We start from the raw sequence: 26,977 nt of genomic DNA on the forward strand, positions 1-26,977 counted from the left end.
TTTTGTTCTAGTATGTGCATTATATGTGCTGATTGTTGAATGTTTGAGGGGTGTAGAGAGATTAAATGTTTTGATTAAGTGTTGATAACTGAGTTGGGTGAAAGGAGGTGTTCATCCCTTGTGGCCTCTTGTGGTAAGAAGAAAGGTGTTTTCTAAAACTTGTCTTTTTATGTGATTATAATAATTTATGTCAGGAGCGGCTGCAGCGGAATGGTTAGCGTGGAATAACAAACCAAGAGGGTTTTTAATACTAACGTGTGCCTTTTAATTTCTACTCAATTAAACTTACTTAGCAATTAACAAAGACAAATAAAGCAAGAGTAAGGTTGAGAGAAATTTGCATAGATGATTTTATCCTGGTTCGGATCTTACCAATCCTACGTCCAGTCGCTTATCTCAAAACAAGATAAACAATTCACTAATCACAAAACAATTACAAATTACAATCACAAAGAAACAATTTGTAAGAGTTTAGAAACCACCTCTCTTGATACCACAAGAGATGAAACAACACCTCCTTTGAATCTTCACAAAGGATGAAACACTTCCTCCGAATTACTTCACGAAGGATGAACACCTCCTCCGAATACTTCACGAAGGATGAACTTCCTCTTCCAAACACCTCCTTAGACACACCAAGGATGAACCAGCTATTCCTCTATCACCGTAGCAGTATATCACCAACTCTACAGACAGAGTTTCCTTAGCTGAGCAAGAGCACACAATTCTCAAGAGTTTCTGAGTATTTGAGCACAAGGGAAGAGTTTCTCAAGTTCAAGTTGAGAGGAAATGAGAGTCTATTTATAGACTCATCCAAAGACTCTTCCATTTTTCGTTTTCAGCCTTTCACACTGTGTTAATCGATTAGCTACAGTGGTTAATCGATTAGCTACAGTGGTTAATCGATTAACAACCCAATGGATAGTCCAACGGCTCTTAAAACGGCTAGTTTTTCAAACGGCTCCTGTGTTAATCGATTAACAGCCCTTGTTAATCGATTAACGTTAATCGATTAACACCCTGTGTTAATCGATTAACACTGCAATGCTGGGCTTCTTCATGGCGCACTGGAACAATCGATTAACACCCTCTGTTAATCGATTAGCACTGCACAGTTTTGGCTTTTTGGTTTATTTTTACATTACTTTTGAATGCATACATAAAACCACTCATAATCTAAGTCCTAGATACTAAACTATAATTATTACAAAAGCTTTCCATAGCAATACAAGTCTTCATAACATTTTGAATCTTGATTTCTCTTGACTTGATTTGGACATCATCAAAACTTCATCTTCATCATTTTGCTAACAATTTATTGGTTTTGTGATCGTGGAACGTTAATCTCTGTTTGATTTTAGCAACAGGATGTAGGATCCTTGTGATTTAAACTAGTATAAAATTATTTGTGCAATTTCCTCTCTTCCTTACTCTTTATTATTGTTTTAATTATTCGCTAAGAAAATTAAAATTAAGAGAAAATTATAAAAGGAACACATTTGGAATAAGACACTAGTTCATCCCACTCTTGGTTTATTATTCACACTAAACATTTCGCTACACCGCTTTGACACTTGTAAGCGCGGATAAATGATCAAAATGATATATGAGTCGGCCGAATGACCAATCGATCTGCAAATCCTACAAGTCGGCAGAGCTCGATCACAAAGACGATTACAAGCATCCTTAAGGCTAAATCAAACTTCCAAGACTATAGGGCTTAAGTACATACGCAGCCCGAATATGCCAAGTGGCATGGTCCAACAAGGGTCAATTATTAAAATCTCGATATTTTTATTATATCCTTTTAATAGCCATTAAATTCCTTTTAATAGCATGTCGCTAATAAGTATATTTCCTATTTAAATCACATAATGACATAGAGCCCCGAGACCCTATAAATGCATATGCATTTCATTAGGAAAGACATATTAATACTTTCACTTACTATTTTGCACATAAATATCATGCTCTCTTACTGACTTGACCATCAGATGGTCTTTGGCAGGTGGATCTTTCCCCACTTTTCAACTTTCAAGAGCACATGTTAATATTCTCATCTCCTATCAAATTCTGCTACTTACTATTTTGCACATAAATATCATACTCTCTTACTGACTTGACCATCAGAGGGTCTTTGACAGGTGGATCTTTCCCCACTTTTCAACTTTCAAGAGCACATGTTAATATTCTCATCTCCTACCAAATTCTGCTACCTGTCTGAAGGCTACGCTTTAAAATCCAACAAGAAAAAATATCAAAAGTAAATTTTAATCCCTTCTGTATATGTATTTGTTGAGATTGTTGATAGGGGAGCACAGATTTTGCTTAACCCAGTCTCAGAAATATCTTTGTTTTTTATGATGACAACACATAATTAATAACACATGTATATTCTGTGTTTACATGTTATATGTTGTTCTTTACTGAGTTAAATCTGTATGAGCATATATGAGAACATGATTGTGTTGTTCATTGCATATCATTGTGTTAAATATGTGATTTTATATGTGTATGCATGACATATGTTTTTGGAAAAGGAAAACCACATGTACTTTAGTTGAACTTTAAATATGTGACAAAACAACAGTTTTAAGTCGATTACATTATGGGGTGAATCGACTAAAACTCGTGTTTTTGCACAAAATCTTTTTAAGTGTACTGTGAGAGTTTTCAAGAAGAAAAGTTTTCAAAACTGTAGTATTGTTGCTTAACCGATTGCATGTGATTTGTATTCGACTAAGTTGGTTGACGTTTTGAAAAATTGTTAAATGTTTGTCACAACTAACATAACGGTCATATTTTTAATTGTGTTGATCAAGCATTAAATGATAGTCGATTGCATTAATTGTACATTCAATTAATTGATGTGATTGCTGCTAAACTATTATAACTAAATGGTGTATTCCATTACATTAGTAGCAAAGTCGATTAAAATGCGTCTGATATGTGTTTAACTATAAATTGACGCTGATTTGAATTCTGTAAGAACTTTTGTGATTCTAAAACTTTCATATTTTTACAGAAAGTTGTGTGATCTTACAAAGAAGGGAAAAGCTCCAAGAATCAAGATTGACCGTGGTGATCAAGGATTCTGAGATTTGTTGAGGAGCAAGACTTGTTGTGTTTCAAACGTCTGATCAATCTGCACATTTGGGTGTTTACTCCATGATCAGGATTTGCAATCTTTTGAAGATTTGCTTGGTGTCCCTGTTGTGATTATAGGAAGAAGAACGATGGTGTTCTTGACTTTGAGGGTGCCTCAAAGGGTTAGACAGCAGAAGAGGGTGTTCTTGTTGTTGGTCTTGTTGTTTACTGCCTATATTAGATTAGAGGGTTAGAGAGGTGTTTTATATTTTTGACGTGAGGTCTCTATAAAAACCTTGTCGTAAAAACCTTGATCTTTATAGTGTATTTGCTTCCTGTGGTTGGAAGGACATTGGATGTAGGCTTGGCCGAACCAATATAAAACCACAGCGTTTGAATTTTCTGATCCCTACTCTCTTTTATTCATTCGATTAAGTTTCCGCTGCATTGCTAATCATTTAACTTGCGATTCAAGAAAAGTGTAAAGGCATCACATTTTGTGAAAAAAAAATTAAAGCTTTTGTTTTTACACTTCACCAATTCACCCCTCCTCTTGGTGTGAGAAATTGAGCCATTCTATTTTAACAGTATCAATGTGACTAAGGATGTTAAATAAAATAGTCTCCATAAGTATTCTTCCATATCATTCATGCTCTAACAGGAAATTTTCGCTTTGATTGAATACATGTATTAATGAGTAATACTTAACTTTTTAATTAGATATGAAGACAACGATGGGTAAGTATATGAGTGCCAAAATAGACAATGGCTTGCGGCCTGGCCTACCAGCCCGCCAAAATGAGGTGTGTCGGGTTAGAATTTTCAACCCACCAGCCCATTTTAGCCCAACCCGCCTATCCCACCAAATTGGCAAGCCTAAGGCAAGCAGTCTACCCTACCCTATTGGCCCGTTTTGTTTTTATTTTTTTCTCTAAATTAAAAATTAAAATAAATTAAAAAAGATTAAATTTTTTATATTATATTTTTATAAAGATGTAAATATGCCATATTATTATAATTGAAATCAATAACACTTAGAAGTTATGTTCCAATCCCTAGTTATAATAGAGTAATTTAACATGTAAATGTAATAATCATTTTATTTTATCCAAACGGTGTGCCACCTCCCTAGTCTTGTATATCGGCAAGACACTTGTACTATTTTCTAAGGTCAGCAAGATATCTGGATAGCTTAGTAAGGTATTAGGATAACCCGATAAGGTGCATGAAGAACTCAGATAGCTTAGTTAGAAGTCTAGAGAGCTCATTAACGTGTTATTTGAGCTATCTGGATGGCCCACTGAGCTATCTGAGTTCTCAATACACCTTATCAAGTTATCTAGACTTCCCACCGAACTATCTGAGTTCTCAATGCATCCTACCGAGCTATCCAAGCTTCCCACCGACCTATTTGAGTTCTCCATTCACTTTACCGAGCTGTTTGGATTTCCTATTTAGCTATCTGGATGTATTGTCGACATGGAGACATAGTACACGTGTCTTAAAAGGTGACACATCATTTGTCACGTAAAAAGAAAAACTAACGGCATTGATGATAGAGGACTAAATACGTAACTTTCCAAAAAGGAGGACAAAAATGGATAAAAGTTTGGAAGAGGGATAAAAACAAAAATTTGTGATAGTTTAGGAATCAAAATTATATTTAACCCTTTTATTTATTATTTACTTTTTCACATGAGAATGTTTGACTCTCTTGACCATGTAAACCCTTAATTTACTAATAATATAAAACAATTATCTTTTTTATTTTCTTTTATCCTTAATTTAGCTTTTTTTTCACTTGAAGAACTGTTTCTTGCGCTCAAACAATTTTTATTCTTAATGGTTTGACTAGTTTTAGATATTCAAGAGACTTCCTAAATTATCACATCCTTAATTATATATTTGTACGATTTTGTTCAATGATGTATTAAAGCATGAAAGATTTATGTTTAAATTTGAATTATTATTACCTTAATTTTTTTGTCTAAGTAATTTCATTTAGTTACTGTATTGTAATTTTTATTAATGTATAAAAAAAATTCATCATAATTTATAGAAAGTAAGAAAGAGACATTTGAAATATCTTTATAATTAAATATTTTTTTCTAGGTTTTTTTTTTAAAAATTATTTTATCAACTTTGTTTTATTAACATTTTCAAAATTAATGAATGTTTTGATTGTTATGAAATTTTATTTGTGTAATTACATGATATTTTATATAATTATTTAATCTTTATTTAATTGTATTCGCTAATATGATATAAAAGTTATATCATTTATTTCTAAATATTTCACATTTAGTATGTGTAAATCACTTTTACTTATAAATTTGTTTTATTAACACAACCAAAGTTACGTGTTATTCAAAGCATTGAAAACACGTAACTCGGTTTCTCTCTCAGGTGCATTCTCTCCATACCCATTATCTTCTTCACCTAAATTCTCACTGCAACTTCATCTTCCTTATAATCACAGGTAGTAGTTTCAATTGCTACAAAGCCCTTTTCGAATCCAGATCAATTTCTTCGTTTGAGTAAGAAAAATTTTGGGTCCTCTTTGTTAAACCAATTCTTGTCTTGCATGTTACTCTAATGAGGCACAAATGTTCTTAGAGTTCTTGATTTTGTCCAAACTTGTACATTATCTTTAGGTTAAAGAATAATTTTCTTCGGTCAAAAGACTTAATGGATTTCGTACAGTTGTTTTGTATTGCAACGAGCCCAGCACTGTGTACTTGGAATCTTGACGGCCCAATATCTCTGTTGGCCCATGGAACGTTTTATTCTGAGGCTTGAGTGCATGTGTGGCATTATCACGTGAAAGAAAGAATGGAAGAGAGAGAATGGTGCGACAGAGTGCGAGAGGCGATGGAGAGAGAAGTAGCCGGCGATTCCTTCGACGGCGCTCCGACACGGTGGCTGCTGGTGATGCAGAAGAGAAAACGTAGATCGTAACACGGTGAGTAAGAAAAACTAACTCTATGTTTATTCTGATTAACATGAAAAGTAACAAATATCTGTATTCTTTACATAATGGGAAAACGGGGAAGGAACTCTATATATAGAGTTCCATGGGAGAAAGGAAAAACACCATAAAACAGAATAACTGTTGAAAGACAGTTAAGAGAATAAAAAATGATTCTCAATAGCCTCCCCTCAAGCTGGACAGTGTATGTTTACCAGTCCAAGCTTGGGGACAATTGTTCCAAACTTGACACGATGCGGAAATTTCGTGAAGATATCAGCAAGCTGTTCATCGGATCGGACGGGGAGAAGATGTAAGAGGCGCTCCTGGAGTTTTTCACGGACCACGTGACAATCAAGCTCTATGTGCTTGGTTCGTTCGTGGAAGCTTTGATTGTGGGCTATGTGACGAGCCGACTTGTTGTCGCAATACAAAACAGGTACCCCAGACTCTTCAATTTGAAGGTCTTGTAGAAGATAATGGAGCCACTGTATTTCGCATACAGTGGCAGCAAGAGCCCTGTACTCTGCTTCAGTGGAAGATATGGAAACAGTCTTCTACTTCTTAGATTTCCAAGAAATGAGTGATGATCCAAGGAAAACGCAAAAACCCGTAGTGGATCTCCTTGTGTTAGGACAAGTGGCCCAATCGGAGTCGCTAAAAGCCTTTAGTTGTTTAGGAGAGTCAGCTGCAAAGAATAAACCTTCAGAAGGTGAGGACTTTATATATCTTAGAATATGTTGAACAGCCTGATAATGATAATAGGTGGGGTTTTGCATAAATTGACTGAGAAGATTGACAGTAAAACATAAATCAGGCCTAGTATTGGTAAGATAAAGTAACTTCCCTATCAATCTTCTATATGATTCAGGATTGGTCAGATAGTTATCCTCTTTGTATAGTGTGTTGGTGTCCTTTAAAAAAGGGAGTAGAAGAAGGCTTGCAACCTTGCATCCCTGTTTCCTCAAGTATGTCCAGGGCATACTTTCTCTGACACAAATGAATTCCCTTTTTGGATCTTGCCACTTCAAGTCCAAGAAAATATTTAAGCTCTCCAAGGTTCTTAATACGAAACCTTTTGTGCAAAAGTTCTTTAATGTAGTTAATTTCTTCCATAGAGTTTCCTGCTAACACAATATCATCCACATATACAAGTAAAGCAGTAAAACCAATAGCAGTTCTTTTGGTAAACAATGAGTGATCAGATTTGGATTGACTGTAATTAACAGATATAAGAAAGGCAGATAACTTTTCAAACCATTGCCTACTGGCTTGTTTTAAACCATATAGAGATTTGGTTAGCTTACATACCAGTCCTTCTTTGCTAGTGTCCATACCTGGAGGTAATTGCATATAGACCTCTTCATTCAAATCTCCATGTAGAAAAGCATTGTCAACATCAAGTTGTTGTAAAAACCAATTGTTGGAAGCAGCAAGAGCAATAAGAAGCCTAACAGTGGTAAGTTTAGCTACAGGGGCAAATGTGTCAAGATAGTCTATTCCTTCCTGTTGAGTATAACCCTTGGCAACTAATCGGGCTTTATGTCTCTCAATACTACCATCCGCTTTGTATTTAATTTTGTACACCCATTTGCACCCTATGGGGAATTTTCCAAGGGGTAACTGGGTTAGGATCCAAGTATTATTGTCTTCTAAGGCTTTGATTTCCTTATCCATGGCTTCTTTCCATTCAGCCTTGGTTTTAGCTTTAATATAAGATTGTGGTTCTTTGTTATTAGTAATAGTCATGATATATTTCAAGTATTTCTCTGACAGATTGTTGCAATTCAACACATTATTTATTGGGTAGGCAGTCTTAAGAGTATTTTTAATGGATAAAGATTGATGAACCTGATGAACATAGTCTTTTAGGTAGTCTGGGGTCTTTCTGAGCCTGTTGGATCTTCTGCTTCTATGATTCTCTTGATCATCAGTATCATTGTTGTTGTCTCTGTTAACAGAGGTTTGTTCCTGTCTTTCTTGATCATCTGACTCATCATTTCTATCTTCAGCCAAAGGATAAGAATCCTTTAAAAGATCATTGAGAGATTCAGTTTTCTCTTCATCATTGGCAGTATCCTGTCTGTCTTCTTGCAAATTGTTGTAAGGAAAAACATTTTCATAAAAAATAACATTTCTGCTTATGAAAAGCTCTTTAGTATTTATATCTAAGACAATATAACCTTTTACACCACTCTTATACCCTAGAAAAACACCTTTCCTTGCTCTGGAATCAAGTTTGTTTCTGCTATTTTCAAGAGTGGAAGCAAAGCATAGACATCCAAAAACTTTAAGATCTATATAAGCAGGAGATTTATCATAGATCATGTCATAGGGAGTTTTGTTGTTGAGAATAGGTGAAGGCATTCTATTTATTAAAAAAATAGCGTGCCCAATAGCATAGGACCAATAAGCTTTAGGTATATTTGATTGAAAAAGGAGACCGCGTGTGACATTAAGTATGTGTTGATGTTTTCTTTCAACAACAGAATTTTGTTGAGGTGTCTCAACACAGCTATTTTGATGATTAATACCATGTATATTATAGAAACTTTCACATCTAAATTCAGGTCCATTGTCAAATCTGATGTTCTTAACCATCTTATTAAATTGATTCTTGATTTTAATGACAAAATTCTGTAATAAGTCCCTTGTTTGTCCTTTATTGTTCATTAGGAAAATCCACGTGTGCCTAGTATAGTCATCTACAATCGTGAGGAAATATCTATGACCATGAACAGAGATAGTATTTAGAGGTCCCCATATGTCACAGTGTATAATTTCAAAGCTTTCATTAGTAGTAGAAATACTCTTAGGAAAAGGTAACTTGTGTTGTTTGGCAAAATGGCAAGTGTCACAAACAGAATTAGCATCAACTTTGATATAAGAAAAATTTTCACATATGTGTTTCATTGTTCTATGTCCTGGGTGTCCTAGTCTAAGATGCCACAGGTTAACATCAACACTCTTACAAGAGAAAACACCTTTTGAAGTATTGCTTTGAACTGGTTTAGGTAAGACTTGAAGGTAATAGAGCCCATTCCAAGATTTAGCATATCCAATCGTCCTCAAAGTATGATTTTCCTTGATCTGACAATGCTTAGAGAAAAAAGTTAGGCTGCAATTCATATCCTTGATAAGTCGTTGCACAGATATCAAATTAAAACAGAAATCTGGTATATAAAGGACATTAAAAATAGTAAAATCCTTGGTAAACTGTACAGTTCCAGCATGTTCTGCAATTAGTATAGTGTTGTTTGGTAGTTGTATAGAAATTGGTTTGATCTTGTAGAAGGTAATAAAATTGTTTTTACTGTGAGTGACATGATCTGTAGCACCAGTATCGACAATCCAAGAAAAAATACCTTGTTCATTCTCAGTTTCGTTTCTTTGAACCTGATTGATTTTGTGTGTGGGGGTTTCATCTATTCTGTCTATCATTTTGAGGAGTTTGTGCATCTGTTCTGGCGTGAGAGAATTGAAACTATTTCCATTGCTGATTTTTTGAATTTTCTGGGCTTCCTCAGAGTCAGTGTTGTTCTGGCAGGCATTGGCAGTCGTCCAATCATTTCTTTTGTCTTCCTTTTTGTACCAAGGAGGATACCCGTGTTTGGAATAACACTCATCTATAGTATGGTTCATCTTGTTACAGTAAGAGCATTGTTTCCCATAATTGGGATTTCTTCCCCTTCCTCTGCCTTGACCACGAAACCCAGTTCCCCTTCCTTGGTTCTCAGCATTTCTTCCTTGATTCTTCCAATTTTGGTCTGGTTTCCACTGACCATTTCTTCCTGCAACATTAGCTAGAGTTTTAGCCTCTGTAGAGATTTGTTTTTCCTGTCTTTCTTGTTGGATAATGAGGGAAAAGACACGGTTGACATTGGGCAGAGGGTCCATTAAGAGTATCCGTGTCTTGACAGTGTTGTAAGAATCGTTTAAACCTTTCAGAAAGCATATTACATGCTCGACCTCTCTTTATTTCAAAGAAACTCTGAATAAATCGCAGCTGCAGGGAGTGGCACAAGTGCAAATGGGTATAGGCCTTAAAGACTCTAGTTCCTCCCATAGTATTTTTAAATCTGTAAAGAATTGGCTCACCCCCCTTTCACCTTGTCGGATGGAGTGTATTTCTTGTAGTAAGTCAGAGATTTTGAAGTAATCTCCCTTAGAAAACCTTTCTTTGAGCTCATCCCACAGCTCTTTAGCCTCCTCAATGTAAATCACGCTTTCGGCAATGTGGGGTGACAAAGTTTTCGTTATCCAAGATAAAATCATAACGTTGCATCTCTTCCAGGCGTCGTAGGCAGCATCACTTTCTTGAGGTCTCTTTATGGAACCATCGATGAACTTCACTTTATTCTTGGATAGCAAGGCTCTCCTTAAGCTTCTGCTCCAGGATGAGTAATTGTTTTCGTTTAGCACTTGAGTGATTAGAGTGAGCCCAGGATTTTCTCCTGGGTGCAGATAGTAGGGACTAGCTGGGTTGGTTACTGGTTCGAATTGATCCATGGTGGAAGAAAGAAACCACCAGGAAGGCCCAAGAAACAATCAAGAACAATCAGAGGAATAACGGAAGCAGAGCAGGCACTTAGACCTGCTCTGATACCATATTGCAACGAGCCCAGCACTGTGCACTTGGAATCTTGACGGCCCAATATCTCTGTTGGCCCATGGAACGTTTTATTCTGAGGGTTGAGTGCATGTGTGGCATTATCACGTGAAAGAAAGAATGGAAGAGAGAGAATGGCGCGACAGAGTGCGAGAGGCGATGGAGAGAGAAGTAGCCGGCGATTCCTTCCACGGCGCTCCGACACGGTGGCTGTCGGTGATGCAGAAGAGAAAACGTAGATCGTAACACGGTGAGTAAGAAAAACTAACTCTTTGTTTATTCTGATTAACATGAAAAGTAACAAATATCTATATTCTTTACATAATGGGAAAACGGGGAAGGAACTCTATATATAGAGTTCTATGGGAGAAAGGAAAAACACCATAAAACAGAATAACTGTTGAAAGACAGTTAAGAGAATCAAAAATGATTCTCAATATTTTGGACTAGTTTTCAAGGTGAAGGAAGCTAACCTTTAAATTTTTGCATCATGATTTTTGTTTGGATGTCTGGTTATGTGTTGATATTGTGTTTTGGTAGCTTAAATTGATTTGTTAGTTTTGCTCAATATGGACAGGAGATGAAAATCCTTAACTTGCAGATTTTATTATGTTTGTTTTGTGAAAATTTTGGAATTTTATATGATATGTACTGTAATTGGAATTGTTGGGTTGAAATAAGTTGTTCAATACCAAATTGGTGAAATTGTGATGTGTTTGAGGTAGGAAACATTGAAATGGGTCTTTGGTTCTTTTGTCTTTGTCATTTTTGCAAAATGTATGATTTTAGGTTATGTAGACTTGCTTGGTGAGCCCATCGCTTGTTTAGCGAGTGCCGAAATTAATTTTGGCATAGAGTTCTTCTCGCTAAGTGATAAATTCTTTCGTTGGGTGATTTGGGTTTTTGAACTCTAATTCATTTTGGAAAAATTATGATTCTCGCTTTGTTAATCGTCAAATCGAGCTAAAGCTTTTATAGTTGATCCTAGATATATCATTTCTTATTTTTACTAATCAGATCTTTGATTGGAGGTCTCTAATTAGAATAGTTTTTCACTTTAAGATTTTAGTAGTTTAGATTGTTGACTACTTTGTCCTTTATTGCTTGTTTGGTACATAACTTTTTCCTCAATTATTTAATTGAGTTTATTCTTTTTGTACTGTGTTCTTCATTCAATTATCTTTAATTTAAATCTAAGGACATTTTTTGAGTTTTGTTGAAGCTACAGGTTTTTTTAAAATTCCAAATATTTCTGGCCCTAGTACTTATCTCGTCCCATCTTAGTTTTCCATTTAAGTTACTAAAATATCCATAAGTTACTAAAATATCCATAAGTAACCTAAAATATCCATAATTTACTAAAATATCTTATAGTGAATGTATATTACATTTTAGTAACTAAATTTTTCAGTTTCATTTATCATATATATAAATTTCTTTTTTCTGCATGTAAGTGGATCAAATGCAAGTGAAACTAGTGATTGTATGCAAAATTAATAGATGCTTTGGTTATTATAACATTTTAATTATGTAAAAATTGTTTAGTATTTATATAATTCTTTGAATATTCTCTACTTATTATTTAATACTCTAATTTGAGATTTATACAATTCTAATATTATTCTTAATTTTGATATTCTGGAAAAAAAATATTCCTTTTAATATTGAATATTTTGATAGTATCTTAATTTATTTGCAGTTATTTTTATATTTTTTTATAGAAATTATTTAATTGATATTTGAAACAGTAAAAACATGAGTAATGAGATATACCATTATTAGATAAAAATGAGACAAAAATCATATATCAACTGGTTTGGGAATGAGATTAATTTTTATTACGAGAATGAAGATAGAATAATGAAACCAGCACCCATCTTATTGTCATCCTATGTGAACATGCATATGGAGATATTAGAGAAATGATAAAGACACATAAAAATTATATACTCGTTATATTGAATATGAAATCAGCTCCATCCAGTATATCGTGTCATCCTACATAAGATGAGGAAATCTCAACTATATTTTAACTTCAGTTTTAAAATCTCGATAATGATTGGATATAGGTACATAAAGAGGAGAAAGTTCAAATTCAATTACATTATTGCAATTGTAACACAGTAAATGAATTTTTGTCGAAATAATAAAACTTTTACATAATTGAATAATTCTGTATTGTTGTTTAATTAAATTTTGAAGTTTCACGTTCTTTTTTTGAAAGACTTTTTTAAGACAATTTCCAATAAATTTCATGATGGATTTTAATTTAATCTTCTGTTCTTAAATCCATATTACAGTCTAATTTACAAACAGTAAAAGTACTAGGTTTTTTTATAATATAAATACCATAACAGTTAAGCAAATATAAGGTTATGCAGTGTAACAACCATTTTCCAACATCTTACCAATTGAAATAACCCCTCTCAATAAGAAACACCACCTCCAACTTGGCTTCTCACGGCAAAGATCTCGGCACCATTTTCCAAATTCAGCTGAAACAAGGTATAAGGTATAAGGGCTTTGTTTACTGTTTTAAAAAAGAGTTTTCTGTTTTTTATATTTGTAAAGATTAAACAACCTTTTTCACAACTGTTTTGTTATTTCATTTTTACTTTCCGGTTTAAAAACAAAAAATATGAAAACCCGCTAATTTTAGTTTCGTTGTTCTTTCTCAACCTACCATCAAAACTTGTTTCATTTCTTTCAAGATTTGATGAAAGACACAAATCTGTTTTAATTCATTTCTATATATTTTTTGTTTTATCTCTAAATCATTTTGCAAACTAGAGTTACCAAACGATTTTTTTATCTTTAAAATTGATTACTAAAACTGTTTTTTCAAAAACTAAATCAAACATATCCTATGTTTTCTATGGAAATATAGAAATATATGAAAAGTCATATCTAATCAAATAGTAAATAGATAAATCATCAAGTTGATTGTTGAATGTAAAAGATTCAGTTAATTTAGTTTTTGAAAGGACGAACTATTGACTTTTAGTACATAAATTTTGTAAGAGTCCAACATTTACGGTTTATTTGCTATAGGATTGTTTTATTCTTAAAATATCAAAGATAAATTGGATAGTAAATTAAAAATTGTTTTGACATTAAATTATAATATACTAAATTAAATTAAGACTAAATATATGTGATGATTGGATTCAAATTAAAATTAAACTTATAAAATAGATTTTATAATGTGAAAGTTACCTTACATATATACATTAATTTGAACTAGTTTAAGTTGAGAGGTGTGCTGTGGAACATGAATTTTCTTGAAAGAAAGTGACCATCAAGGATTTAACATGGTCATGTCGTAAGAGAAAACTAACCATTTTGGGTGTTTGACGCCCCTTAACTTCAGTACCCTCGTGTATGAACTTCAAGGTCTCGTATTCCAACTTCTTTCTATTACAGAAATCTCTGAATACCTTAAAAAACTCCAAATTCTGCTTCACCTTGAAGAACAACTTATTCCCATCCTACGATTCAATCAACAAAAATCTGAAAACTCAAAAAACTGAATTGAATTCTTTACACAAAAAATTTAGTCAGAAAGGTTTAAGCTGTCTCATCCAACATTTCTCTGAAAAAAATATACTTTTAATTTCTAAATTTTAGAATGGAGAAAGTTCAGACCGTATTATTCCATTAAGTTGTATGAAAATATCTTTGTGAAATGTTTTTACAAATTAGAAAAGTAAATTAGAGTTTACATTCTTTTAAAAATTAAATTTTGACCAAAGAATCATCTACCAATATCAATAGTGTGGGGATTATCAACATGCCAATACATTGATATAAGAGTTTTGGTATTATTTTTAGACATGTGTGTGGATATTCCCAAGCAATGATTCAGATAAAAATAAAGCAGAACAAAAAAGATCATCATGGAGAAATTAAAGAATCATGTATACACCTGAAAGCTGATTGATAAGTCGACATCAGTACACACATCATCTGGTGGCGATTTTCTCTTATGTCCAGCAATGGTAGTCGTGGCCATATTGTTCTTCTGAACACACAAAGGGAAGGGATGTAAGATTACACCAACCTCAATATCAAAGGAGAAAACAAAAGAACCCTAATTTAATTTTAGTAGATCTATGCAGACAAAAGATAAAGGTTTTACTCCAAGATGGTATCAGGAAAATTGCGAAAAAATCTTGAGAATGGATAGAAAATTAAACCATGTTTTTTTTTGTTAGAATGTGAAACGAAAACCTCCAAAACCACACACAAACTGGAAAAGGGTTACTGCAATTTATTTTATTCTTGAATCAAAAAGGAAGAGAAACACACAAACTGGAAGAGGGTTATTGCACTTTATTTTATTCTTGAATCAAAAAGGAAGAGAAAGGCGTTGTAAAAAAAGGGCTTCAAAGAAAAGGACAGAGAAAGGAGCATGAACTCTGTAGTTTCACATGGATACCATTTTCTGGCTCTGCCTGTACGTTTTTTTGTATTCGTTTCAGTTTCCTAAATTGTTAATAGTAACAAAAGAAAAAAAAAAGTAAAGTTAGCGTGTACAACTAAAAGTAAGTTATTTTTGTAAACTGTAAAAAGAATAGTACTCTACAATTAAAATAAAAAGAGTTATGACTTATTGATATTAAAAAGGTTAAATATGTGCAAATTTGATATAGGTCTGTTCTTTGATTTTGTTTAGTTTTCTAATTATAGAAAACGTATAGTTTCTCTCACTCAATCACATTAATTTTTATCTGACATACGTTCTACAATGTTTTGTTTCCATGTGTCAATAATTAATGTTTTGAAATGGAATAATATTTTTTTAAACAGTGACCAGTTTCTTCTTGTGGGTTTTAAAGTTTCTTTTTCTTTAAAATGAAACGAGCTTCATCTCCAAGTCACTAGATCTAATCCTCCAAGTATTATCCATATCTTGAGCAATTAAAGGGGAAAATTAGGGTTGATTCTTCGGAAAAACTTGGATAAAGTTGAGCCAATAGATCCTACTTTAAGATAAATTCATGAGGAAGTGACAACATAATCTTCTACAACATTTAGAAATTTGTTAATTGGAAAGATACTCTTAGATATCTTAATATTTTATCTTTATCTTTTGTTTTCAGTTAATACATTATTATTTCTTGTTTGTATTTTGAACTTAACCTAATTTTCTTTTATTATAAATACAATGTCCTATGTGTATATTCAACACAAGAAGGAGATTAATCTCATATTGTGCTTTTACTATACTGAACAAATACACGTATTTCATGTTTTACCCAGGAAAGAGACCCCAACCCTAGGAGCCTAGACAAGTGGTGATTCAACATAGATTCCACATTTGGAACCAAGCCAATTTTGGAGTAGTGATAGTGAAACCAACCAACAAAAAGCATTAACGATTCAAAGACCAATGAAACCCATGATGTAGGCAATAAATATCCTCGCATATCACTAAGTCTTGAATTTTCTATTTGCTCAAATACACCAAAAAACCCAATTCGCAGAAATTGATAAATTAGGTAGAAATTGTTTGTTGAAAGACTAGATAGCAAAGTTTTGATTATACTTCATACATCAATCATCTAGTGGAGATAACCTAACTCAACGTAGAAACTTGTTTCAAAAAAGGCGATACAAGAATTGGGAATTGGATATTTGATGATGCCAACGAGACCTTTCATGGTGGTCAATGTTGTCAATGACGACTCTATAACGCCCAGTCGCAAGACTTAGTGCTAGAGTGGAAGCCTTGTGGAGATGGAAATGGAGGACACCCTTACTGGTTTCATTTTGAAGAAGAAAAAGAAAAAGAAGAAGAAGAAACACTAACACAAAGAGGGTTTTTACATGTGTTATTATAGCCTTTTATGTCTATTTTGGGTTAGACATAAATCTAGGCAACATAAATTTACGTTTGTTATTTTAACATACATAAATTTACATTTATTGTTGACTAGTAAACATAAATTCTTCACATAATTTTATGAAAAGAAACTATACATCCACCGTAGCCACCATCATTTTCTTCCTCCCCATCTTCACATAGCCACCATCATTCATGGTCAACCTTTGCACCACCAACTCCCACCGTGTAATCCACCTCCAACATCCATTGGACAATCTCACCACTCCCACTCATCGAAGACTCACAGGAAGCGTGAAGCAACACATGTGTTACACACAACAATGAACAACCACCACACAACAACGTTAGAGATGCCACACTGCAAGCCACAAGGCAAACCACCATGAATGCGAGGAGCAAGCGCAAATCTCTAGCTACCATGCATCTCACCACTACAATCACGTCGAACATCCACAACCAAATCTACGACCACTAATAACACTAAAATTATCCAAACCTCTTCTTTTTGTGATATTGCCCTTACTTCACTAAATATGGATAGCCTATGGAGCTTAAGTTGTGTATTTCTAAGCTAGTGTCTCCCAAGATGAAGGGTTCTTCATTGCTTAAGCATTAGGTCAAGGCTTGAGGTTTCCTTTCAAGATGGGTTTTCTTTGTGCGACTCAAGCCTCAGATTTCACACTACAGTCGTGCTGAAGTCAATTTGTTGTATTTTGTTCTCAGAATTTCTCTATTTTCTTTATAATTCAGCTTTGACTCTTGAATTTCATTAAAATTTGCAAAACAAGTAAAATTGGGGTGATTATCATAAATATTTAACAAAATCAAAACAAGATAAGTGTCAAATTATCATCAAAACTAACTCATCACTAGTGCATAAATAGTGTTTAACGCGTTTAACGTCTAACCAAAGAAAATCCAACGTAAAAAATGACCGATGACATTTTTGTAAATAAAACGCCATTATAGAAGTCGGTTCCCTAGGGTCAGATGACAGATTCTCCTTTAGACGTCGGCCCCAAGATCAAACGTCAAAAAGGTCCGAAAATATCTCATTTTAAGCGCCAATATTAATATTTTTACGACACAGACATCGGCCCCTCTAAATCAGACGTCAAATCCTCTTCCAGAAGCTACAAAATCAAAATTCAAAGTTCACTTTTTCAGAGATTTGACATCGAACGTAGAAGGGACCGACATCTAATACACATTAGACGTCGGATCCCCTTCCTTATACGTCAATAAGCTCCGAAAATATCCCAAAAGTAGCGCAAAAATGGATTTGTTTAGCAATTAGATGTCAGATCTGGAGGAGGGCCGACGTCAAATATCTTCTTAAACCCCAAAAACTCATAATGCAAGTCTCACTTTCTTTTACGTTTTCGTTTAGGCTTTTGCTTCGTTCGCATTCGCCATTGTTGCTACAAGGTATGTTTGATTATTTTTCTTCCAATTAATTTATTTTGCACCGATTAACTTTAGTTTGCACCGATTAAATTTCGTTTGCATTGATTAAATTTCGTTTGCTCCGATTAATTTTGGCTTATGATGCAGTTTTGTTTGTGAGTTGATGAATCTTAGTGGCGGTAGCGAATGTCCAATCTCAATTGCTTGAAACTCATAATATATACAATTTTATGACGTTCTATAATGATTTTATGTATTTTAAGTGTGGTAATATTGTAAAAAAAATTACTTTTTTTAAAAAGCAAAACAAAAGGGATGTCGGTTTAGTAGGGGTCCGACATCAAAATTGATGTCCAGGGAAGGGGATCCGACGTCAAATTGATGTCTCCCAATAAGATATTGGATCTGTATTGGATGTTGAATGTCAAAAATAATAGATGTCAAAAGCCTTTTTTGTAGTAGTGCATATTGAGCACTTATCAACTAAGACCTTCCTTATGCCAAATTTTTTCGCTTCGACAATTATGACCATGGGATCGTCCTGGTTCGGATCCACTCCATGGAAATCTACATCAGTAAACGTGATAAGTGGCACTTAATGGACAACCCTTAGGTGCTTCTTCCTTGCCAAGGATGAAGTTCCTCCTCTTACGAACCCTTCAGATATGGTGTTGACGGTGCCATTTAAAGGGGGCCTAACATCATGGTTCTTGTCCACGCGCTGGATCAACTCTTCCTTCTTCTCATCCTTCTCCCTATCCTTCATTTCATCTCTTTGGTCATTGGACCTCCTATACCTAGAGCACGAGCACCCCTTTCCGTCATGTCGCATGAAACGCCTCAAGTGGTCGACCTAGACCAACTATTCAACTTTGTCTTTGAAAGCAGCATACTCGTCAATTGTGTGACCGTGCGGTGATATTTGTAGTACTTGGTCATGTCCACATTTGGCAGGACTTCCTGGGTGAAGGGATGAGTTCCACTTGGAATGCTTTCTCTAGCACTCGTGATCAGGGAGCGTTAAATTGAGTGTAACGCAAGAACCTGGCAAGGTTGGGTTCTCTTTGTTGGGGACCACCCTACCAACTTGAATCTCAGTCATTGCTCTTCCTTTCAGCTTGCATGTTCTCGGTCCTCACTTTATTACAGCTCCTTAACTTCTTCTAAACGCATGAATTTGGCAGCCCTCAGCCTTAGTTCATCCATGGTAATAGGCAACATCATGCATAAATCATCTGGAAAAAGGCCTAGCTTCAGCGTCGTGATCATGTAGTGGAGGACGGCCTGGGGGTTGAGGTTCTTTATCTTAGAAGCCACTTTATGATGGAAGACCATCTAAGATGCACATTGGACCTCTTACTAGAGCCATGGCAAAGAGGATTCAAGAGGAAGAAGGACCACATACTATTTTGCTTCTATGGAAGGTTACTTATAAAAATCCTTCTTCTCTTAACTAAAGCATTTATACTTTGTTTTGTAGGAATTAATAAATCTTGGAGACTATGATTGAGCCATCCAAAAAGATAAATCAATAGATCAAGCAAAAGAGCCAAAAAGAGGTGCTTACGGCATGCACCAACATTTTCCACGTGAAATGGGCTGATGTGGAAGGAAGCACACACCTTGCTAGATGAGCTGGAAAGAGGCATGGACTTTGCTTGATCAAAATAAATCTGAATCATTTGAATTTAGGAGGGAATTAGAATTAGAAATTAGGCTCCTCTTCACCTATAAATAAGAGGGCCTTTTCCTTGTATTGATTCACTTTTGAGCTTAATGATATGCTGCAGAAATTGTTTTCCAGCTTTTGTGCTCTTAAGTCACCTTTGAATTACTACTTCTCCTCCTTTCCTCAAGCTTCCTTCCTCTGTAGGAAGGCCCTCTGAGCTGTGAGGCTTCACCCATACACCTTTCCTCCATTAAAACATCTCAAACACTGCATCATTTCATCCATCCGCTGCACCATTATTCATCATTGGTTTCCTCTGGTTTCGAACCTCTTCCTCCACGTTTCCAGTTGAGAATTGGTCTCCATCAAGTGGTATCATGAGCTTAGGTCATCCACGCACCAAGAGCTAAGCTATTCCTCCATCTTTGCACTCCAATTCTACATTCTGTTGTGACCTCTGTTCCAGCTTTCCAGTTCTGTTTTAAGTACTTTTGTTTCTGTTTTGTGCTTTTTCCAGTTATTAATTTCGTGTTTCCTGTGCATTATTTGTGTTTCCAGTAGTCATACATGTTTGTTACTCATTTTAAACGGTGAATCATTCTTGTTTATGTCTCTTCCAGCTTTATTTTTCAATTCCAGTTATGTTTTAGTCTTGTGCAGTCCATATTTGCAGTTTTAATTCTGTTTCACTTTGGTTTTCTGTTCTGCTGGGTTTCATTTTGATTTATTTGAGTTAGAGTGCTGGAAAAGCTTCAAATCAACCAAATAAGGCAATGAGAACATGTTCTAGCCTTGGTGATGGAAGCAAAAGCACTAGAAACTAATTCTGGTTTCAAATCTGCTCAAGAAATTCAAATCTGGTTTTAAAATTTGAAATCTGTTTCAACTGATTTTATTTGATTCTGTTGCCTGGTAAAAATTTGTTTGCTGTTATTGGAAGTGGCTAAAGGTGTGGCAGACCATTAAAAGCAAGGAAATGCATCTAGCATAGCTTGGTTGCCTTAAAAACCAGTAGCCTTTGCTGTCCAGTTTGTTTTGTTTTTCTGTTCTAGCTTTTCACCATGCTACCATTCTTTGCTTAGTCCAGTTTGAGTTTATTCATACTAAGCACTTTAATCCTAGCTTAGTTCAGTGTAATAACATTCTCTAGAGTCATTGTGTGTGCTGTCCAGCCTTATATCCACAAGGTTCTTAATTCTGGTGCTGTTTTGGTGGGAATTTGCTGCATAAATAGGCTATAGCAAGGGTGAATTGTTGAGTCTTGCTATTTCTGTGCATTTAAAACATTTGAGCAAGTTTAAATTTTCATTCCAAAGTTGTTTGCACTGTTCATGTGGTCATTTTCTAGCCTATATGCAGATTTGCTTTTTAAACCTTAAAATTGCCTTTAAAATGGAAGTGCACCAGTGAATTCACATTGCAATATGTTTTCTAGCTGTTTCAATGTTTAAACATCTTTAAAATGATGATACAAAGTTGTTTGATGCATCAATTGAACTGCTGAATCACTTCCAATCAATTTTGGGTTTAAAACCACCATTTCAAGCCACTTTTTCTGGTGCAGAAATCATTTTCCAGCAACTGTTTTGGTCATTCTTGTTCAAATTCATTTCTGGATTGTAGTAAGAGTTGGTTCATTACTTTAAATTGAAAATAAATGATCAAAATAAGTCAGAGCAAGTGTTAAAAAAGCCTGTTGAATCGTGCAATCCAGTTTTTGGCAGTAAAAAACCCCAAAACACCAAATCTGGTTTTCATTGGGGCATTTTAACAAACACTTTGGTAAAATATCAAACAGTTTGGTCTGGATGAGTTTGTGATCTGCTATTTCTGTTTTTGTTGCTTTCTTAATCTGTTCTAGTACCATTATTAGGTTCCTTTTGAGTGCTTTCTATTATTCCATCCCTGTTCCCATTTGATTTCCCATTCTTGGCTTCCAAATTGTCAAACATTCAAAACAAAATCTGGTTTGAAATTCTGGTGCAGTTTGCTAATTCTGTTTGGTGTGTTTGACTGGAATCTTGAGGTGCTGTGGTAACTATTGTGAGGCATCCAGAAGCAGAAACCTTTCCCTACTGAGGCACCATATTAGGAAGTGAAAAGGGGGCTGAAGTGGGAACAAAAAGGGAGCTTTTGAGCAGCTGCAACTCTGCTGTTCCAGCAACTAAAAATACACCAGAAAAGCTTGAAGTGCAACCTGTTTTGGAGTAGCAATCTGCAGCAGCAAGAGAGTGAAGCTTACATTAGTTTTAGGCCTTCTTTTAATGTTGTTTACACCACATATCACGGAACCTTTGTTGTTTAAAGTTGATTTTCATTTCTTGGCTAAGTGACTTGGGAAAATGCTCTTGAAGCAATTCCAAGATCACATTTAAACATTGTAATAGTGCAATTTCGTTTTCTTAGTGTGGAAGTGTGTCAAGGGGCTCCAAGTGTCACTTGCACTTTCACTTAGGGCCATCTAGCATTTAAATTCTTGCATCTTTATTGCTTTCTTTAATTTCTTGCTTAATCTTTTTGTTTGTTTTTAAGTCTCCGTGGTATATAGGATTGCATAGCCTTTAGTCAACCTTTCTTTGGTTTTAGGTTCATTTCATAACATTTGAAAAGAATTTGAAGAATTTCTACTTAGAAACTAAGGTAAAAGATAACTCTAAGGAAACTCTGGCTAAGGAAAAACTTGGTTTCTAAGCTTGTCCATTTGTGACTCACCTCTTCTTCCTGGGAGTTACTTAGAAACATCTTTTGCCTCTAGAATCTCTTTAGAAATTTTTCACCAAAAACAAAGAAAGCTTGTGAAAATATTTTCACTCATTACTTGTCAAATATTTTGAAAACTTTGTGAAAACCTTTGTTTCTTTGACAAGAATGAGTCAATCAAGTGTGCAAGGAAGTTTGAAACCCAATAGTGAAATGTCTTTAAGGGAAGAATTTGAGCAAAGATTTGAACAAAGGGATAAAGAGATTAGTGAGCTCAAAGATATGATTAGTCAACTTTTGATTAATCAAGATAAAAAGAAAGAGAGGTCTTCCCATAGGAGAAGAGAAGAATCATCATCTTCTCCAAGTGAAATTGAGCAAAATAGTAGTCATCACAATGATGACCACTACCAAATGCCTCCTAGAAGACAACAGAGAGTTAGAGAGCATTACCCAAGAGAGCCTAAGATTGATCTTCCTTCCTTCCATGGAAAAGATGATGTAGAAGAATACCTAGAGTGGGAAATGAAAGTTGAGCAATTGTTTGAGTGCCACCAAATAGATGATGAAAGGAGAGTCACCATGGCTTCTCTAAGCTTTCAAGGTTATGCCTTAATTTGGTGGACAGCCTTAGTTAAGGACCATAGGCTAAGACACTTACCTCCCATTAGGTATTGGAATGAAATGAGAGCTGCCCTGAGGAGGAGGCATGTACCAGCCTACTATGATAGGGAGATAATGGATAAACTCCATAAACTCCAACAAAGGAACATGAGTGTTGAGGAATATAGACAAAAAATGGAATTACTCATGTTGAGGGCTGGGATAAGAGAGGAACCAAGAATCACAATTGCTAGGTTCCAAAGTGGACTCAACTATGACATAAGAGATAGGGTTGAACTTATACCCTACAATGATCTCAATGAGTTAGTCCAACTTTGTGTGAGGGTAGAGCAGCAACTCAAAAGAAAAAGCTCTACTAAGAAAGATTACCCTCATAGTTACAAGAAAGAATATAGGAGGGAGGGTAGTCTAATTAAGCCAAGATATGAAGAATCTAGAGAGAGGGAGAAAGGAAAAGAAAAAGCCAAAGAACCTCCAAAAGATAATAAAAGAAAGGAAACCAAATGCTTTAAATGTGGGGAAAGAGGGCACTATTCATCTGAGTGTCGAAATAGAAGGTCAACTTACATTCTTGAACATGAGAGTGAAAGTGAGGGTTCTTCATATAGTGAGTCTGAGACATCCACTTCTGAAGAAGAAGAAGCTTTACCTTGTGATGGTGACTTACTTATGGTAAGGAGACTCCTGGAAAGTAAACATGTCGAATTAGAACAGTCACAAAGAGAGAACCTATTCCACACAAGATGCAAAGTTTTAGAAAAGACATGTTCAATGATAGTGGATAGTGGCTCTTGTTGCAACTGTTGTAGTTCTAGAATGGTAGAAAAGCTTGGCTTAACCACTACTTCTCATCCTAAACCTTACAAACTTCAATGGATCAAAGAGGATGATGGAATAGTAGTTAAAGAACAAGTAAGTGTTCCTATTTCCATTGGCAAATATGAAGATCAAATTGTTTGTGATATAGTACCAATGGAAGCTGGACACATATTACTTGGAAGACCTTGGCAATATGATAAACAAGCTTTACATGATGGAGTCACCAACAAAATCACCATTCAACACAAAGGAAAGAAAATTATTTTGTGTCCTCTTACACCTTCACAAGTAAGAGAGGACCAAATAATTCTTAAGAAGAAGTTGGATGGAGAAAAGAAAAAAGAAACTAAGAAAGAAAGAAAGAATTTGGTAACCCATGCCTCAGCCCATGAAGTTGTCCAACCTCAAACCTTGAATATTTCCAAAAATCTTTTTCTTGGACAACCTCATTTCCTTCTTTATTGCAAAGAGGCATTTGTTTCAATCACTCATGAACTTGGTTCTCTACCAAAGGGGTTGCAAAAACTTTTAAAGGAATTTGATGATATATTTCCCAAAGAGGTACCAAGTGGATTACCACCTTTGAGGGGAATAGAACATCAAATAGATTTGGTGCCTGGGGCAAGCCTACCCAATAGGCCAGCCTATAGAACCAACCCTATGGAAACAAAAGAAATAGAGAAACAAGTTAATGACTTGTTGAACAAAGGGTGGATCCAAAAGAGTTTAAGTCCCTGTGCTGTGCCTGTGTTGTTGGTCCCTAAAAAGGATGGGTCTTGGAGAATGTGTACAGATTGTAGGGCCATCAACAACATAACTGTCAAGTATAGGCATCCCATTCCTAGGCTAGATGACATGTTGGATGAATTACATGGAGCAAATCTCTTCACCAAAATTGATCTTAAAAGTGGATACCATCAGATAAGAATTCATGAAGGAGATGAATGGAAAACTGCTTTCAAGACCAAGTTTGGTTTGTATGAATGGTTAGTCATGCCCTTTGGCTTGACCAATGCTCCAAGTACATTCATGAGATTAATGAATCATGTGCTTAGGGAATGCATAGGCAAATTTGTAGTGGTCTACTTTGATGATATCCTAGTCTATAGTCAAGGCCTTCAAGAACATCTTAACCATGTCAGAAAAGTCTTGCTTCTTCTTAGAGAACATCATCTCTTTGCCAACTTTGACAAATGTACTTTTTGTCAAGAAAGTGTGATTTTCCTTGGATTCAAAGTGGGAAAAGAAGGTGTACATGTTGATCCAGAGAAGATCAAGGCTATACAAGAATGGCCAACCCCTAAAAAAGTAGCAGAGGTGAGAAGTTTTCATGGGTTAGCAAGTTTTTATAGAAGATTTGTGAAAGACTTCTCCACCATAGATGCTCCTTTAAATGAGCTAGTCAAGAAAGATATGCCTTTTATTTGGGGTGATAAGCAAGAGTTGTCTTTTGAGACTTTGAAACACAAGTTAACACATGCACCTATTCTAGTTTTGCCTGATTTTTCCAAAGCCTTTGAACTAGAATGTGATGCATCTGGGGTAGGAATAGGAGCTGTTTTAATACAAGGAGGACATCCCGTAGCTTACTTTAGTGAAAAACTTAGGGGGCCTACCTTAAACTATCCTACCTATGACAAAGCGTTGTATGCCCTCATTAGAGCTTTGAAAACTTGGGAGCATTACTTGGTAACTAGAGAATTCATCATACACACTGACCATGAATCTCTCAAGTACATTAAAGGGCAAGCAAAGCTAAACAAAAGACATGCAAAGTGGGTGGAATATCTTGAGCAATTTCCCTATGTCATCAAACACAAAAAGGGGAGTATTAATGTTGTTGCGGATGCTTTATCTAGAAGACATGCATTATTAGTAACCCTAGGATCCCAAATATTAGGATTTGATGACATAAAAGAGTTATATGAAAATGATGAAACATTTGCATCCACTTATTCATCATGTATTAAGAAGCCTTTTGATGGATTCTATCTTTCTGAGGGGTATCTTTTTAATAAAGGAAAACTTTGTATACCCCAAGGATCCATTAGAAAACTTCTTATCAAAGAGAGTCATGGAGGAGGACTCATGGGCCATCATGGAGTTGATAAAACTCTAAATATTTTGAAAAGTAAATTTTATTGGCCACACATGAGAATAGATGTTCAAAGGCATTGTTCTAAATGTATAGCTTGTTTACAAGCTAAGTCCAAAATTATGCCTCATGGACTCTATACACCTCTTCCTATAGCTAATACCCCTTGGGAGGACATAAGCATGGACTTTGTCTTAGGATTGCCAAGAACTCAAAGGGGGTATGATTCTATATTTGTGGTAGTAGATCGTTTTAGTAAAATGGCTCATTTTATACCTTGCCACAAAGTAGATGATGCTAGCTATATTTCTAGACTCTTCTTTAAAGAAATAGTGAGATTGCATGGCTTACCCAAAACTATAGTGTCTGATAGAGATGTGAAGTTTCTAAGCCACTTTTGGAAAACTTTATGGGAAAAGCTTGGAACTAAACTTCTATTTTCTACTACATGTCACCCACAAACTGATGGGCAAACTGAAGTAGTAAATAGATCTTTATCTACATTATTAAGGGTAATATTAAGAGGAAATAACAAATCTTGGGATGAACATCTACCTCATATTGAATTTGCTTATAATAGAGTAGTCCACAAGACTACTAATCTTTCTCCTTTTGAGGTTGTTTATGGTTTTAACCCTATCACACCTCTTGATTTACTACCTCTTCCAAAATCATCTTCTTTTCTTCATAAAGAAGGTGCTTCTAAAGCGGAGTTTATCAAGAAGTTACATGAGAAAGTTAAAATCCAAATTGAAAAACAAACTCAAAAATATGCAGAATACAACAACAAAGGGAGAAAGAAAATAGTTTTTGAAAAAGGAGACCTAGTTTGGCTTCATTTGAGAAAGGAAAGATTTCCCTCTCAAAGGAAATCCAAACTTAGTCCAAGAGGAGATGGTCCATTCAAGGTGGTCAAAAGGATAAATGATAATGCATACATATTAGACCTTCCTGAAAGTTATGGTGTCAGTCCTACTTTTAACATCTGCGATTTAATTCCTTTCACAGGAGATGATCAACAGGATGAAGCAGATCTGAGGACAGATCTTTTTCAAGAGGGAAGGTCTGATGGAAGACCATCTAAGATGCACATTGGACCTCTTACTAGAGCCATGGCAAAGAGGATTCAAGAGGAAGAAGGACCACATACT

At 35.1% G+C, this 26,977-nt stretch overlaps 2 protein-coding genes across 2 annotated transcripts; one reads left to right on the forward strand and one right to left on the reverse strand.

Annotated features, from left to right (window-relative positions):
* Nucleotides 1–12,926: 12,926 nt before the first annotated feature.
* LOC108339003 (small ubiquitin-related modifier 1) lies at nucleotides 12,927–15,121 on the reverse strand. The gene is made up of 4 exons (XM_052869018.1): nucleotides 15,103–15,121; nucleotides 14,590–14,685; nucleotides 14,003–14,152; nucleotides 12,927–13,159 (listed from the first exon to the last, which is right to left on the reverse strand). The coding sequence occupies exons 1-4, from the start codon at nucleotides 15,103–15,105 to the stop codon at nucleotides 13,091–13,093; spliced, it is 318 nt and encodes a 105-aa protein (XP_052724978.1). The 5' UTR covers nucleotides 15,106–15,121; the 3' UTR covers nucleotides 12,927–13,090.
* Nucleotides 15,122–19,336: 4,215 nt separating this feature from the next.
* On the forward strand, nucleotides 19,337–26,770 carry LOC128194996 (uncharacterized; the record flags this gene model as incomplete). Its single annotated transcript, XM_052871723.1, has 6 exons — nucleotides 19,337–19,343; nucleotides 22,917–23,935; nucleotides 24,266–24,518; nucleotides 24,969–25,606; nucleotides 25,733–26,493; nucleotides 26,650–26,770. Coding segments are annotated over exons 1-6 (2,799 nt in total), but the record flags the coding sequence as incomplete, so codon positions are not given.
* Nucleotides 26,771–26,977: the final 207 nt, after the last annotated feature.

Source organism: Vigna angularis, chromosome 1 (assembly GCF_016808095.1).
Source record: "Vigna angularis cultivar LongXiaoDou No.4 chromosome 1, ASM1680809v1, whole genome shotgun sequence".
Lineage (NCBI taxonomy): Eukaryota > Viridiplantae > Streptophyta > Magnoliopsida > Fabales > Fabaceae > Vigna > Vigna angularis.

Coding starts and splice junctions, on each gene's coding strand:
- LOC108339003 (XM_052869018.1), bottom strand. Junction 14,153..14,589: donor ACTTATCAATCAGCTTTCAG/GTGTATACATGA, acceptor ATTGAATCGTAG/GATGGGAATAAGTTGTTCTT. Junction 13,160..14,002: donor GGCGTCAAACACCCAAAATG/GTTAGTTTTCTC, acceptor ACCTTGTTTCAG/CTGAATTTGGAAAATGGTGC.